The sequence below is a fragment of the Colobus angolensis genome, unplaced genomic scaffold, assembly GCF_000951035.1.
Source record: "Colobus angolensis palliatus isolate OR3802 unplaced genomic scaffold, Cang.pa_1.0 Scaffold182, whole genome shotgun sequence".
Classification (NCBI taxonomy): Eukaryota; Metazoa; Chordata; class Mammalia; order Primates; family Cercopithecidae; genus Colobus; species Colobus angolensis.
The window spans coordinates 2,269,578-2,286,133 of record NW_012114955.1 but is presented as its reverse complement, the minus strand read 5'-3'; the positions used below and the strand labels follow the sequence as shown (position 1 = coordinate 2,286,133).

Below are 16,556 nucleotides of genomic sequence, written 5' to 3'. Positions count from 1 at the left end.
ACCCGCCGCTGACTTGAGCAATCCTCTCACCTCAGCAACTACTGAGCACCTACTCTCCTGAGTAGCTGGAACCACAGGCACATGCCACCATGCCCAATTATTGTTACTATTTATTTTATTTTATTTTTTGTAGAAACTGGATATCCCTATGTTGCCCAGGCTATTCTTGAACTCCTGGGCTCAGGCAGTCTTCCTGCCTTGGCCTTCAAAAGTGCTAGGATTACAGACATGAACCACCATGCCCAGCTTGAAATTTTCCATTTATTTCAAAGGAAATAGAGGAAAAAGAAATAACTTGTGGTCACTGGTTCATAAATAGCCAATAATAAAACATGAGATGTGTGATTCATCCCCTCTTGTGTTTTCTCCTTCAAGCTCTGCACCATCTCATTGTGAGTCACCTGGAGTAGAGCGATTTTACTTTAAGAGTTGGTACGTTTTTTCAGTGTAACTCTTTTTAATTAATACATATTCTTTAAGGGATACAGGTAGCTGAAATGTCTACCCTTTGAGGATGTCATATTTGTATTAATAGTTTACTTCTCTGGTGCAATTTGAGGTATATCTTATAGTCACTTTTAGTAATGTATGTTACTTCCCTGTAAGGAATAGCAATGTTATACTTCTCCTTTTGCAGTGAAGAAGTAGAGATGTAGAAAGGAAGAGACCTGCCCAAGGTCTAAGAGCAAGTCAGTGGAAAGCCTGAAATTAGACTTGTGGTCTTTTAGATTTTTCATCTGTTGTTCACCACTGAGGAGCCAGCTTTCTGTTTGCTGGAGACAGTTCAGCCTAATGGAATTTGCTCTGCCGGATGTCCACAATATGTTAGGTGATGATTCTAACCATCCCCTAACACCCATTCTCCTCCAAAGTGGCCCTTTAGTTCCCCTCCAGAACAGATCTGCTTTTGACTGCCTGTGGTTTTGGCACACCTCTGCCTAGAGATAACAGTGGTAACAGCAGTGTGCAGAAAAGAGGGAAGGGTCAAGGAAGGTCACTAAACCAGAGTCGAGCTGTTAGATGCGAACATTTTCTTGCACAAAAGAACCTACAAGCAAATGGCCCTTTCCTTCCCATCTATTTGGGGATAGGGGATTATGGGCCAGGTAGTATTTCCTGACTGTGCATTTGCACACAGATGTCTGTATCACACGCGTACAGATCCCATCCAATCCTAAACCAGAAGCCCTGGGGTAAGTGTGAAGCTGCAACCTTAGGATGCTAAGCAAGTTTTTGGAAAAACTCCACAGGTAATTGTGATAGACAAGCAGGACCTAGACTTAGCCCAGAACCACTGCTCTAGAGTAAGTGATGCTGCTTTTGACGATAAGTTGTTATGATTTGGGAGTCTTATTCCATTGCCCAGGCTGGAGTGCAGTGGTGTAATCTCAGCTCACTACAACTTCTGCCTCCCAGGTTCAAGTGATTCTCCTGCCTCAGCCTCCCGAGTAGCTGGGATTACAGGTGCCCACCACCACATTTGGCTAATTTTTTGTATTTTTAGTAGAGACAGGGTTTCACCATGTTGGCCAGGCTGGTCTCAAACTCCTGACCTCAGGCAGTCCACCTGCCTCGGCCTCCCAAAGTGCTAGGATTACAGGCTTGAGCTACTGTGCCAAGCCAGTTTTTAAATATTAAATATGAATATAAATTATATGCCTAAACTGAGATATGAGTGTTATAATTTTAACATTAATATAAGATCAGACTGAAGAGTCAGTGCTAATGAACCACATTTTGGTTCTAATTGAGTTTAAGGCAAAAGTAAGGGCTGTTTGCTCATCATAAACCGTTTACTCAGGGATCTTGGGACTTGCTTTAGAAGTTAAGATAGCCGGAAATGGGGTCAGCTGACTGTACTCTACAGGTTTAGGTCAACTGTATCGGGCTGTCTTCCTTTTTTTTTTTTTGAACAGAACAATAAACACCTTTATTACACGGGTGAAGACAAAACGAGGATTTATTTGCCTTTCCGGGCCTTGATTTTCCTAAGATAGAACTCCAACTCTTTGCCCTCTAGCACATAGCCATCTGCTCGGCCACACTGTCCCGGCCTGGAAGCAATGCATGCAAGAAGCTTGCCCTGCTGGAACTGCTCCTCCAGGAGACTGCTGATTTTGGCATTCTTTTTCCTTTCATCATATTTCTTCTGAATTTTTTTAGATCGTTTTTTGTTTAAAATCTCTTCTTCCTCAGGAGTCAGCTTGGCTCCCTTCTTGCGGCCCAGGGGCAGCGCGTAGTGGGACTCGTACCACTGTCGGTACGGTGTGCTGTCGATGAGCACGATGCAATTCTTCACCAGAGTCTTGGTACGGACCAGCTCATTATTAGATGCATTGTAGACAACATCGATGATCCTTGTTTTACGAGTACAACACTCTGAGCCCCAGGAGAAATTCCCTACGTCCAGCCTCAGGGCACGGTATTTCTTGTTACCTCCCCGCACACGGACTGTGTGGATGCGGCGGGGGCCAATCTTGGTGTTGGCAGCCGGGCGCCCCAACTCATACTTCCGCTTCTTGTGGTAGGGCTTTCTCTTGCCCCCGGTTTTGTGGCGCTTGTGCCAGTTGTCCCGAGAAATGCCCATCGCTCGGCGCTGGCTGGAAAGAGAAATCCTGTCTTCCTTTTTAAAGGAAGTTGAAGGTTAATGTTTTTAGATAAAGATCTTTGAACTGACACATTTTTATTATCACTATTATCGACACATTTTTATCGTTTTATCTAACAAAAATCTAGGGAAAAAATGTTCTTTATTTTTCTACAGATGAGTATCTTTATTTTATTATTGATTTATAGTTTTAGTCTTCTCTGCCAGTGTATTTATCTTGAAAGAAGACTATCTGCACATTTGAGAGATGCTCCTTTCAGAAGCACCCTCAGGAGTAATCACTGTGTTAGCCACTAGCAGGAAAGCCTCATTACTTTAAGATGGCCAGAGCCATCACATCCTGGCCTCCTGAAGTTGTCATCTTCACCCAAAACTAGGCCTCACGTGTTTCCTTTTCTGCTCTTCTGTTTTACAGGTGTGACTCAGCACATCTGTAAAATGGATCAAAAATGTTTTAATGCAGGAAGACGGTAGATACAAGAAGGAAGAACCAATAATTAAGGGTTCTTTTATTTGTTTGGAACAAATTCATAGGCAAAGCCTTTTATTGGTAGCTTGAGGAAACTTAAAAGTAGTAGGAAAGGGTATAAAATCTCTTTCTGGGACACGCGAAGCTCCTAGTTTTGTAACATGTTATCTGTAATATTTCTCTAGCCCTGAAGCACTTCTGAACATTACTTCAGAACATAAAACCTATGCTTTGTTTTTGAAGGTTTTTGTTGTTATGTAATAGCATCCAGCTGCTAATCCTTTTGAGCAGCACGTGTAATAATAATATGGCAGGAGGAGTCTTCCGTTCACGGTGTGCGGGTGTCTGCGGGTTGCCTCCTGCGGTGAAGCAGTGTGGAAACAAGCATACCGCTTCTGTGAATAGCCACAGAAACACCTGAACGTCCTTTGCTTAGCATCCTTCTTTGCACTTGTGAGAGATTCTTTGGGGAGGATGTGATCATCTCTGATCCATGGATTTAGCTTCCCTGCCAACGATGGTGTGCAATTTTTGACCCAGAGACACGGGGAGCTTGTGCCTTCGTAAAAGTTGGGGCAGTGTGTGTTTTATCCATTAGCAGAGGCAGCATAATGGATAAGCTCAGGTTTGAGTTCCAGATCCATACTTAAGCTCTGTGTGCCTCAGTTTCTCCCTCTGTAAAATGGTACCTACCTCATTGACTGTAGTGAAATTAAGAGTGTATATGCAGAGCTTGGAAGAATGCCTTGCTTGTAGTAAGCACTATGTAAGCATTAACCTGCCATTACTGTTAATGGGCCGGGCGCAGTGGCTCACGCCTGTAATTCCAGCACTTTGAGAGGCCGAGGTGGGCAGATCACGAGGTCAGGAGATTGAGACCATCCTGGCTAACACGATGAAACCCCATGTCTACTAAAAATACAAAAAAAATAGCCGGGTGTGGCGACGTGCGCCTGTAGTCCTAGCTGCTGGGGAGATTGAGGCAGCAGAATGGCGTGAACCCGGGAGGCGGGGCTTCCAATGAGTGGAGATCTCACCACTGCACTCCAGCCTGGGTGACAGCAAGACTCCGTCTCAAAAAAAAAAAAAATTACTGTTAATATAACTATTGTTTGACTCTTCCCTGTTCTGGGATCACGATCACATTCAATTGTAAAACTACTATTTTTTGTTTTTGTTTTTGTTTTTTTGAGATGGAGTTTTGCTCTTGTTGCCCAGGCTGGAGTGCAGTGGCACATATCTCGGCTCACTGGGTTCAAGAAATTCTCCTGGCTCAGCCTCCCAAGTAGCTGGGATTACAGGCACCCACCACCACACCCAGCTAATTTTTGTATTTTTAGTAGAAACGAGATATCACCATGTTGGCCAGGCTGGTCTCGAACTCCTGGCCTTATGTGATCCACCCACCTTGGCCTCCCAAAGTTCTGGGATTGCAGGTGTGAGCCAAAAATGTTGATTTTTAAAGGCAAAAGAAATGTCATTTGAAATGTGAAAAGTAGAAGTTACACACCTATTGCCTTGAAGGTAGCTTTTTAAAATGTTCGTCTTGTGCATACACACTGTACATAGTTGTAATTCTAGAAAACATACCATTTTATGGCCTTTCTCTACCCAGCATTCAAGTATAAGCATTTTTTTCCATTGAAAACAAGTAGTTTTCAATGGTTTTGTACCATAATAATTGTTTCCCTTTAAAAAAAAAAATAATAAAACATCAGTGAAAATCTTACTGCAGATAGTTTGGGGGGTTATCTAGGAAGGTGATTTTTGTTTTGCTTTTTTGATTAAGAGTGTCAGCATTTCTTTCATGGTACGTGAGAACCTTACTATAAAGTGGCTCTTTAGGACTGTTCTGAAGTCAGCCTTATGAAGGTAAAATAAACCCTGATGAAATCACCCCAAGTCTGTGGCTTTTGTTATAAGGCAGAGCTGCTCTGTGTCAATACCTGGTGTGTGAGAACAGGACGTGGTAGCTGTCATGGGGCCCTCTAGCCCATCATTCTCTAGACCTGCACTGTCCAATATGGGATCTACTAGCCATGTGTGGTTATTTAAATTTAATTAGAATTAAATAAACTGAAAATTAATTTCCTTATTCACACTGGCCATATTTTGAGTGCTCAGTAGCCACTTGTGGCTAGTGGCTATTGATTTAGATGGGGCACATATAAAACATTTTTATCACTGCAGAAAGTAACACAGCTCTAGATTATTCTCTAACTGCTCAGCTTCTTAACCTTACAGTGATAAGAGCCACCTCTTATAGGTAAGATTTTCTAGAGCGAAGTTGGGCAGACCTTGGGTACTTGTTTTTGTATATGTAGTTTTATAGGAATACAGCTACATTGATTTGTTGACCTATACTCTGGCAGCTTTTGTGTTAACAGTGGCAGAGCTGAGTTTTGAATAGATACGACAGAGACCATATGTGGCCTGCAAAGCCCTAAAAGTATTTGACCCTTTACAAAAAGGTTTGCCTACCCCTTTTATCTAGATCTCAGAACTGATGACATTTTGGTCTAGATAATCGTTTGTTGTGGGACTGTCCTGTGCATTGTAGGTGTTTAGCAGCTTCCCTGGCCTTCACCCACCAGATGCCAGTAGCACGCCTTAGATATGACAACCAAAAATGTCTCTAGACATTGCCAAATTCCATGGGGAGCAAAATCACCCCTGCCTGAGAACCACAGATCTCAAGCAGTGTGGCTTGGCGAAACATTCATCTGTAATACTGCAGAGGAGCGCCCATTGTTAAAAGAAAAATTCGTTGAAAGAGTTGACTAAATTAACGAATAGTTTTTTATGCTACTTAGTATACTTCAGCATTGTCTCCAGAAACAGGAGTGTTTGATATAAAACATGGCAAAGTCGCTGGAGTTGGGCAGAGTCATGGAAGCATTCTCATCTCCTTCTATTTCTCAGGAGTGCCACAGTTCACTGAGGAGCAGAGAGTGGAAGTTACAGTATCTCTGAGCTGTGGGGCATGTGGGTTGTGTTATATCCAGGTTCTCAGGGCCTGCTTTTCTAAAATGCTGGGTAACTGCGGGTGTTTGTTGTTTGCTAACTGTGTGTAGCTATTATCTGTGTATGCCTGGCAAGAAAGGAATTAATAAATGTCATGTCTGTAATCCCAGCACTTGGGGAGGCTAAGATGGAAGGATCACTTGAGTCCAGGAGTTCAAGAGCAACCTGGGCAGCATAGGGAGACCCTGTCTCTATTAAGAAAAAAAAAAAAAAAATTAGCTGGGCATGGTGGCACATGCCTATAGTCCAATTTCCTTGGAAGACTGAGGCTGGGAGGTTGGCTTGAGCCCAAGAGTTTGAAGTTGCAGTGAGGTATGATCACACCTGTGCATTCCAACTTGGGCAACAGAGTGAGATCCTCTCTCAAAAAAAACTTTTTTAAATAAATAAATGTAGTAGATTGGTGCTTATCTGTCTTATGAATATTTGTGGTTTTATGTGGTCCATATAATTCCTATCCTCATTACCCAGAATAGTTGAAAAATTGGTTGTATTTACCTCCGTTAGAAGTTGCAAGAATTGAATTAAATGTCAAGTCCTATAAAATTGTGTTCAAGGCTGAGCACAGTGGCTCACACCTATAATCCCAGCACTTTGGAAGGCCAAGGCTGGCAGATCACTTGAGGTCAGGAGTTCGAGACCATCCTGGCCAACATGGTGAAACCCCATCTCTAATAAAAATACAAAAATTAGCCAGGCATGGTGGCAGGCGCCTGTAGTGCCAGCTACTTGGAAGGCTGAGGCAGGAGAATCACTTGAACCTGGAGGCAGAGGTTGTACTGAGCTGGGATTGCACCACTGCACTCTAGCCTGGGCAACAGAGAGGAAAAACCAAACCAAACCAAACAAAAAAAACTATCTTCAATTCTTTTAAGACCCAGCATTTGAATACCTTTCACAGTGGGGGGTTTTGTAAGCTGTAGAAAATGGCTGTGTGAAATAGCCATAGAAATAGAGTGAAATAGAATTGGGAAAATTGTCTTTCAAAGTGAATATCAGGTATATCTTTATCTCATTCTTCAAATTAAAATTAAAATTAAAAATTTTAATTGGTATTGAAATGAATGTGTAATATTAGGTCACATGTACTAGAGCACACTTGTATGGAGAATCATCCCCATGTAGTTAAATATCTAAGAAGGTAAGCAGCTTGACTACTGAATGCAGGTGAATTTTAGGTGAACTTGTATTTCCTGTGCATGACATGTTTCTGTTTGGTTTTTCAGATCTTACCAATATATTTGAGTCCTTCCTGCCCCAGTTGTTGGCCTATCCTAACCCCATAGATCCTCTCAATGGTGATGCTGCAGCCATGTACCTCCACCGACCAGAAGAATACAAGCAGAAAATTAAAGGTAAGAGGGTGCGTAGTTTACCTGGAGACAAAAGAACTTAAATCTACTGGGCTTCAGTCATTAAAAGTCCTTCTTAAATTACTTAGTTCCTAATACTTTTTCTCAGGCCTAAAAAGAGACAGCTGTGGGCTGAAGTAGCACTCACCAACCTCGGGTGGTAGTAGTACCAGTTTGCTCATCCTTTAGGATTTAGAATCCTATTTTCCCATTCTTGAAACAGTTTACATGCTGATGGGATGTGAGTTTGATTTAAATGAAGATAAGTTTGCGAAAGAACATCTAGCTGGCCATGGTGGCTCACGCCTTGTAATCCCAGCACTTTGGGAGGCTGAGGTGGGCGGATCACGAGGTCAGGAGGCCGAGACCAGCCTGGCCAACATGGTGAAACCCCATCTGTACTAAAAGTACGAAAATTAGCCGGGTGTGGTGGCATGCACCTGTAGTCCCAGCTACTCGGGAGGCTGAGGCAGGAGAATTGCTTGAACCGGAAGGCAGAGGTTGCAGTGAGCCTAGACTGTACCATTGTACTCCAGCCTGGGTGACAGCAAGATTCTGTCTTTAAAAAAGAAAAAAAAAATCTAAAGCTCCACCTGAGTTCACTGGATTGTCCATTTTACCTCTGTTACTTTTCATAGTGAAAAGTCTAGATACATGAAGCTCCACCAAGAAGCAAAGGAATTCAAAGTGTGTAATATACCTGCTGTTTTTAACCAATGGCAGGCATTAGTATCTAACCCGTTTTTCACATGATGGGCCTGTCTGCATAGCAGTCCAGAATGTTGGCTTCCTCAAAATGTGTGGCCTATCTGAGGTACATTTGCAAGAGGTGGCAGTAGAAGTAATTTACCAGAGCTTGAATGTGCAGGTCTTCACTCTGAAATGTGCAGGTATGAGGCAAACAGGGACTCTTCATGAAACAATAGCTTTTCTTCTGTTTGTTTTCTAATTCTTCTTCCAAGGTCTTTATAGGGTATTGTTTGGAGCTTTTGTTGAGATAAAGCAGAAATAAATTTACTATAATTAAGTAGATCTCAAGTGCTTTGCAAATTAATATCTAATTTATGTAGCAAAATATATAGCTGAGCAAACATGTATTTGAAGAAAAAGGCAGTTTCAGCCAGATAAAGTGCTGTTATGAGACTATATTAAAACTTTGAAATAGGAATCACTTAGCAATGTCTGCAAACCACAGATATCTTGGAGCAGAGTATATTTCTCTAGTTCACATATGCATTCCGTCTCAACAATTTAGCAGTAGCCCTGTTGCAGTACATATCTGCTATAGTCTCATTTACAAAAAGAACCGAGCCTGCATTTATCTTGGAATGGCTCACTCCAGTGTCCGGACCCCCGGCCTTAGGAAATGTTCATGTTGGCTATCATTTTGTCTTTCTTAGAAATCTGAGAAAATCATGGCCATCAGACCTGAGCTCACCCCCAGTTCCTACTGTACCTTGATGTCTTCTCCCCTTCCCCCTACATCTTTTCTTTGTTCCTGTGGGAAATAAGAGACACCCTTCCTCATTTCTCAAACTCACTCAGACCACCAACCTGTGATCTTGTTTTCCCAACCCCCCGCCCCTCCCAATGCAGTCTTCCTCCTGCACCCGCCAGAGGTCTCCCTGTTTCGGAAGCGGTGATCTGCTCCTGTGGGCTCCCTTAGGAGTCGTGCTGTTTATTCCCTTTCATTTTCAAACTTGCATCCTCACCGTAAACTCCTCTCATTTTTTCCCCTCCTCTGCTTAATCTGTGCCCTCATTTCTTACCAATCCTTTGGATTCTTCTCAGGTTCCATTTTGCTGGACCTCTCTGCAAGTGTTATATTTTACCCTCACCTTTCTGGAAAATTCTCATTCCGTTTCCTAAATGTAGTCATTCACTTAGGACTTGGTCCCTGGGCTCCGTCTCTTCCTCTCAGCCCTGGGGAGCTGCTTCACCTCTCACAGCTTCAGTCAGTCCCCTCCAGGGAGATGATTTCTCAATGTGTGTGTCTAGGCCTGGCCTCTCTCCCAAGCTGCTGCTGGACATTTCCATTTGTGTGGCAGTCACCAACTCAACACACCTAACACAGTCAGCGTTCATACTTAGTTGGCACTGTCTTACAGTGCATGTCTGCAAACGTGTTTAAATATTGGATAGCGCATAACACTGGGCACCATTGGAGCTGTCTAAAGCTGTCACTTCCCTGCTCAGAACCCTTTGCTGGGTGACATCTTTGCCTGCCATTCAGGGCTCTCTGATACTGATACTGAGTGGAATCTACCTCTTTGCCTTTACTCCTTTTTTTTTTTTTTTTTTGAGACAAGGTCTCAAATATAGTTCTCTCTCTCTCTCTCTTTTTTTTTTTTTCCGAGATGGAGTCTTGCCCTGTTGCCTAGGCTGGAGTGCAATGGTGTGATCTCAGCCCACTGTAGCCTCTGCCTTCCGGATTCAAGTGATTCTCCTTTAGCCTCCCGAGTAGCTGGGATTACAGGCGTGTGCCACCACGTCTGGCTAGTTTTTTTGTATTTTTGTAGAGATGGGGTTTCACCATGTTGGCCAGACTGGTCTCGAACTCCTAACCTCAGGTGATATACCCACCTTGGCCTCCCAAAGTGCTGGGTTTACAGGCTTGAGCCGCTGCACCTGGCCATAGTTCTCTCTTAAGGTTGTGTTTAAGCATCCCAGCCACTTACTTTCAACAAAGCAAAGCGTTTCCCTGGAGTGACCTCCCCTATGTCATAGCTGGCAGGACTTGGGGGTCAGTGTGGCTGGGACTGCCTCAGCCGTTTTTCTTCTGTAACTGCTTCCCTCTGGTGACACTCAGCAGCTCCTTCCTTTTATCTTCCTCTGTTTCCTTCTCCTCATTGGTGACCTTGCTCTTCCTTTCCCTATCCCAAAGGCCTTGTCCTAAGTACTTAATATACATTTGTTTCCTTGAATACATTAAAGAGGGCTGATAGTATCAAATTCTAGTGTCCAAAAAAACAATGTCAATGTGTAGCTTCTACAAAGGAAGACGCAAAATAGCCAACCCATTAGAGGTTAAAAATAAAATTGTTAAAGTTTGAATAAACATTTATTTCACTCTAAAATGTAAATTAAGGTAAATTCCTACCTAATCATGGGCTACTTTAATATCATCAAAATCATTAGCATAAAGGTTTGTTATAATGAATTTGAAGGGCTCTAAGTCTCAAGTCTGCAAACCTTTTCTGTAAAGGACCACATTCACCAGATGTGGCCTTTATCACACATTGTGTTTATTTTTTTAAGACAATCTTTAAAATATAAAAACATTCTTAGCTAGGCCCTGTGCTAGTTATTCAAATCCGGTAGGCCCATTTGGCCATTCAGCTTATCTTCCTATTGCAGTGAGTCCCTGCAACTCTGTAGGAGGAAAAACAAAGCCACAAGGGTGTGTTTTTGTGTGGCTTGCATTTTAAATCGGTTTCTGTCTTGTCTTTTCCTATTATGTGTAGGCCATTCACTTGAAAACAGAGTTTTTAGGAACAAGTTTGTTTATTCAGCAGTTCTTAAAAGCAGTTTCAGCAGTCTTATTCAGCCTACTAGGGTTCCACCAAGGCCGTAGCAGTGGAAATCTACCTTCAGGTAAATTATACATGGAAAAGCCACCCAGAGCCAAGTGGTGTCTCCATATAGCAGCTTAGTCCTGAGCAGATTGAGCGATGGTTTTGCCAGCTGCTTCAAAAACCTGACAGGCAGGACCTGTTTAGACTAAAATCGATTCCTAAAATAATAGACCTGGGCTGACTGTAATGATGTGACTGCAGATCTAAAAATGATGGGGGATTTCCTTATAAAATTACTATGGAATCATGACTAGTCCTGTCTGTACTATCTGGGAGGTGAAAGTAAAAAGAAAGCATGGGGCTCCCATTTCCCCCATCCCTGAAGAGTTCTTGGGGTGCTGCAGCGCACGTATTCCCCTGCAAGCTGAGCCTGCTGTGTTGCTCTTCCCAATACCCCTTCCCTCGGGGCAAAATGCAGAAACCCTGTCCCAGAGAAGTCTCCCTGTGGGATTCCCCTTAGCTGTAGTGACCATGATTACTGTCATCTTTGTCCCCCCCTGGTATTCAAGGTAAGTTTGAACCTCCCCAGCCTTGCCAGCTTTTTGGGGTCGCCAAGCACATGCCTACCCACTCACTGCCCTTGTTGTCTTTCTCCCACCTGGTGCAGAGTACATCCAGAAATATGCCACGGAGGAGGCACTGAAAGAACAGGAAGAGGGCACCGGGGACAGCTCATCGGAGAGCTCTATGTCTGACTTTTCCGAAGATGAGGCCCAGGATATGGAGTTGTAGTAGAAAAAGCACCTGCTTTTCAGAAAGACTATTATTTCCTAACCATGAGAAGCAGACTATAATATTCATATTTAAACAAAGCAATTTTTTTTATTACTAAACAAGGTTTTTATGAATAATAGCATTGATATATATATATTATATATCACCCTTTAGATCTTGATTTCTTGGTCATTTCTCAACCTGAGGTGCATAGCATATTCCCACATTCCATTTGGTAGCAATATGCGGTCCGAATGCATGCATTCATGAGTCCATGTGGCCAAGTCAGCCTGTGTGCTACTGAACTGTCAAAGGAAATAGCCGCTCTGATAGGTAGACATGAGTAAAAAGAACAGGAAAAAATCGCTTCTTTTATTGATGGTTCCAAAGAAACAAACCAAACCAACCAGGTCTTGGATGTGAAGATAATATAGTGCTTTTTCAAAATGGAAAGGAAAAACTTGGGGAGGAAGAGGCCTGCTGTGGGGGCATTAGAGCCAGCCACGTAAGAATCAGAGCCGCTCCTTCCTGTGAATCCTAGGTGGCCCTATGTCTTCTGTGGAGTTACAGTATAAAACAGGGAGCTAATTAGAGTATTAAAACGTAAAACCATTTTTTTGACTCTGATTTTAAGTACATTTTCATATGTCAGTTCCTGCCCTTCACACTACCAGGCCCTGCAGCCACAGTGTTCTGTTGGAGAAACTTGGAGAAGTATTTTCTGAACCGGTTCTTTTTCTTGGGGTAGAACTTGTAATCCAGACTGTTTTTGAAAGGATAGCACAGGAGGAGAAAAGTGACTGGGACGATGCTTCCTCTCATCCAAAACACATGCAGAGTCACATCCTCGTCCTAGTGTTTGGCAGTTTGAGACCGCTACCCTGAACTTACGAGCTTTAAATAAGAGGGTTGTGTTTTCGGGGGGTTATTTTTTTCTGGGGTGTGTGTGTGTATTGTGCTTAGAAAGGTTGCAGATTTCATCTTCACCTACCAAGAGGCGGCTGCCTCCTTGGACAAGCTGCTCATGGACCATTAGACTTGAGGAGAAGACCCGTGTGGTAATGCAAAGCCCTGGGTACTTGGGTGTTTTGGTTTGGTTTTCCCTTTTTCTGCTGCTCTTGGCAGCAGCCTGGTCATCATCTGCTTGTGGGAGTGGGAAATGGGTATTATTAGACCCAACACAGGTTCTAAATTTAAAACGAATAATAATTGGAACAAATAAAGGTTTTTGTACCCAGAGTGATTCTACATGGGAAAAACAAACCAACTTTTTTCAGAGAGTGACCGAATAGGAAGAAGGGATTCAGAAATACGATGTAGTAGAACATGCCCTGCAGGAAGCAAATGTTTTCTCTCCTGTGTATGTTAAGAGGAAATCAGTTTAAAATGCCTGCTAATCAAAGGTCGACTCAGCTAACCATATGTCCAGGTTGCTGCAGAGTTTCTTTCAAATCTCAGTGTTGCCTGCTGAACTTGGAGGGGAGTTTGGAGAAATTTTAGACAGCAGCTCTGTATTTTTTTGCCGCAGCCAATAAGATAATAGCAGAATTAGCCAATCCTAAAACCTTCTAAAGACGATTTTTGAGCATCCCGCTGGGATTATTTAATTTTTCTTTTTGATGTGTGTTTTTAGTTTAGAAGTGCTGTATTCCACAAGGTTTAAGTCAGTGAAGTTGGAAGATACCCTCTCTTTTTATTCAAAAAGCACAATCAATCTTTTCTTTGAAAATCTATATAAAGTACAACTTGCTTTTAGCATGATTATTTTCCTAAATAAAAAGACAAAGAATTTACTTTATGTTAATTACGGGCATGAAGCAAAAGGTTTTCTTTAAAAAAAAAAAAAAAAAAGTGCAGTGATGTAGGGCTGTGGTTAGTTAACCGTACTGAGTTATCCATCTAGCATCTGTGGCTTGCTGGAAGGGTAGTATTAACTATTTAACATGTAATGGTGTACTTCACTCTTACCTAGCACGCTGTCTTCTCATTGCTTTGGGGGAGGGAGGGTCTCTGCTGGCACTGTCTAACTTGCTTACCTGCTGACTTTGCAGTTTGCTTGTGCTATGACATTTATTGTAGGTGCTATTTAGGGTAGGCTTAAAGTGCTGGGTGGTGATTTGAGTTCAAACAATAAAAAATTGTATTTTTTCAATATTGTATAAACAATAGTGTTCTAATTACCTTAAAAAAAAATAATGACCAGTTAAGAATTGCTTTTGATCTTGTCAAAAAACCGAGTAGACCCCAGTTTCGGGAAGGTGTGAGAGCAGTGTCATGGCTCTGCCCCTTACCTAATCCCGCATCTCTCTAATGATAAGACATTGGCTCGCCTCTGACCAGAGCCCCAGCACCAGAGAGCGGAAGGTACAGACTTGTCCAGTGACCTGCTGGGGGAGGTTGTAGGAGTTAAGCAGATTTGAGTGTGGCTGCAGAGTGTGTGTGTGTGTGCACACGTGCGAAGAGAGTGTGAGCTAGAGAGTGTGTGTCCATCTAAGTCTGTATGATGAAGGTGGGATAAGGCTCCTCTGTTAGCGCTGGAAGCTCCTGTAATTGCCACATAGATCCCACTATGCCCTCTTGCTCTGTGCAAGTCTGTCCTGTCTGGGCACTAACCTTGGTCCCGTGCATGTTTACATTCTGGGTGGGGCTTCGCCTCTCCGCTGGGAAACTGACTTTTGCTGGGTTGAACAGAGTCTCTTCTTACGCTTTTTGTCCTTTCCCTGCGCCTGGGAGAGGTGTGAGTAGGAACCCAAAACATACAGGTACAGAAAGATCTGGAAGAAGGCCTGGCAGTGAATCTGAGGACTCTGGGCCCCCTACAATAGATGGTAGCGTAAGTCTGGAGCAGGGGTGTTTCACCACCAGATGCCTTTCCAGGCTGCCCTTCCAACACTCAGAAAAGCATCCAGATCCCTGGGCAGAGGCTGTACATTCTTGGCTTTAGAGGTGGTGGCAGTGGCAGCAGGTCAGAGCCACTTCTGGCGGTTTCCCTCCCCTTTTTAGTGCTTTAGTGCCCATAGTTTTTGGATCCTCATGTTTTACCAGCGCAAGCCATTCTTTGCCCCTGTTCGCATAACTGAGCTCAAGCTCTTGCCAAACACCAACAAGCAAGATGGTTGCAACCTGGCAACATTGAATCCACCGCCCTTAGGCTCCCTCTGGAAGCCCCAGCACCGGGGGCTTATGGGCACAGGGTCAGTGGTAGCCATCCTGGACACTGGCATTTGGCTTTGTCTTCAATCTCATCACCCTCCTTGAGGTTACTGTGCAGTTTCAACCAGCATTTTATACTAGTGAGGTCATTATCAGGAGTTGCCATATCATCTCTCCAGTACCTAACATTTCTCATCCTCTTTAAAAGCTGTTCTGACTGCCAGCTGGCTGATCTAAGCTCCTGAGGAATGTCTCCTCTCAAAGGAATTTTTCCCTCCAAAGGCCCCCTGAAGTCCTAGTTGGCATTGGCCTGGCACGTGCTTTATATTAGGCCTCCCGTTGGGATGGCTGAGAATCATGAAAGATCCTCCGCTAGCCTCAATGGGTCAAGTTTCTAGACACCAAGTCTCTGGGAGCTAGTGTTTGATTTTAAATGGCATGTGGCCCTTCCTTGTTTCAGTGACTTAGAAAAGTAAAAGCCACTTACAAAAGTTGGCAAGATTTTTTATCGACTTCCCACCTGGGCTCCCAGCCTTGTTGAATGAAATCAAATATCTCTGATTGGGCGCAACGAACTGCATTTCTTTGGACTTCTGAATCCATGTTTGTGCTTTCTCTGGCCCCTTAACACCTCGGCGATTCCGTTAGGGATGGGTGAGTGGGAGGAAGCCCTTTGAGAAGGGGGAATCGGCCCTCTGGTGCGCAGGTTTTCCACTCATCTGAGGAAGGGCCAGGGCTCTGAACTTAGCCAAACACTCATCTTGGCTGGGGGCTTGGGAAGAAATGGCCATTATTTATGGATTGTATTTGGTACATATTGTGTGATACTTGAAAAGATAAAAGGGACTGCCAGCCCGTAACTGAAATCTGAAGCTTTTTATCGCTTATTTTTCCTTGCCCTGTCTCCTCCCTTCCACCTTTCTTCTTGCATTGTGATGATCTAGTAGGCACGTCTGTCAACAGGACACATGCCTCCTCTGACTATAACCTCTTAATAGTTGTGTATAATGAAAACTGTAAACTTTTTTAAATAAACGTGTATATACCTTGGCAAATGGCTGGACCTTGATCAATAAGATAATAGCCCTCATGATTACTCTCAGCTGGTTTTCTAAAACACCCTCTCTGTTCTGGCTCCTTTGAGCAGCAGACGCTGGCTTCTGGCTGAGCAGCTCATGGAATGCAGATGACTAAATTAGTTTGGGAAGGGAGTGGCACCCTTAGGCAGTGATAACCTACAGGCTCTGCCCAGAGGCCTGTCCTTGAACCTGGAACTCAGATGCAAGACTGCTGGCTATGAACGGGGCTGTGAGGCTCCTCCACTAGAGCATTGTAAAGCCCGAAGGTCCCAATCTACCCCCATGCCTAAACCTTCTAAGCCCTGTCAACTCACACCCAGTGAGGATACTCCGAGGCCTGGAGTTCACGGACAGTGCAGTTTCCTGCCGGGGCTGATCTGCCTAAACAGGTGGTCCTCTGCCAAGTGCTAAGCCTGGGAGATGAGGAACGGTGGGTTTTGCATGGGAAAACGCGTAGCTGGATTAGACCAGCATTTCGATTGCTTTCTAAAGCGTTTGCTCTCGGTTACCACCAGATGGCGATACTGCTCAGTCTAATGGAGACGGTTTTGTTAGCAGGACCTTAAGACAAAGGAAATAGTT

The 16,556-nt window shown here is 43.5% G+C and overlaps 1 protein-coding gene and 1 pseudogene across 7 annotated transcripts in view; one reads left to right on the top strand and one right to left on the bottom strand.

Annotated features, from left to right (window-relative positions):
* UBE2H (ubiquitin-conjugating enzyme E2H) overlaps nt 1-15,950 on the top strand; it is a 126,649-nt gene extending 110,699 nt beyond the window's left edge. For 5 of the 6 annotated variants that reach the window (XM_011939591.1, XM_011939589.1, XM_011939593.1 and 2 more), the window contains 2 exons: nt 7,328-7,456; nt 11,636-15,950. In XM_011939591.1, coding sequence (XP_011794981.1) covers nt 7,328-7,456; nt 11,636-11,760 — 254 coding nt within the window. In that variant the 3' untranslated portion in view covers nt 11,761-15,950. The remainder of the gene's footprint in view (nt 1-7,327; nt 7,457-11,635) is intronic. The other variant, XM_011939590.1, reaches the window with a different exon arrangement.
* Nucleotides 1,911-2,610, bottom strand: LOC105510017 (annotated as a pseudogene). The gene has a single exon (XR_001001509.1). The product of XR_001001509.1 is annotated as a 40S ribosomal protein S8 pseudogene (transcript).
* Nucleotides 15,951-16,556: the final 606 nt, after the last annotated feature.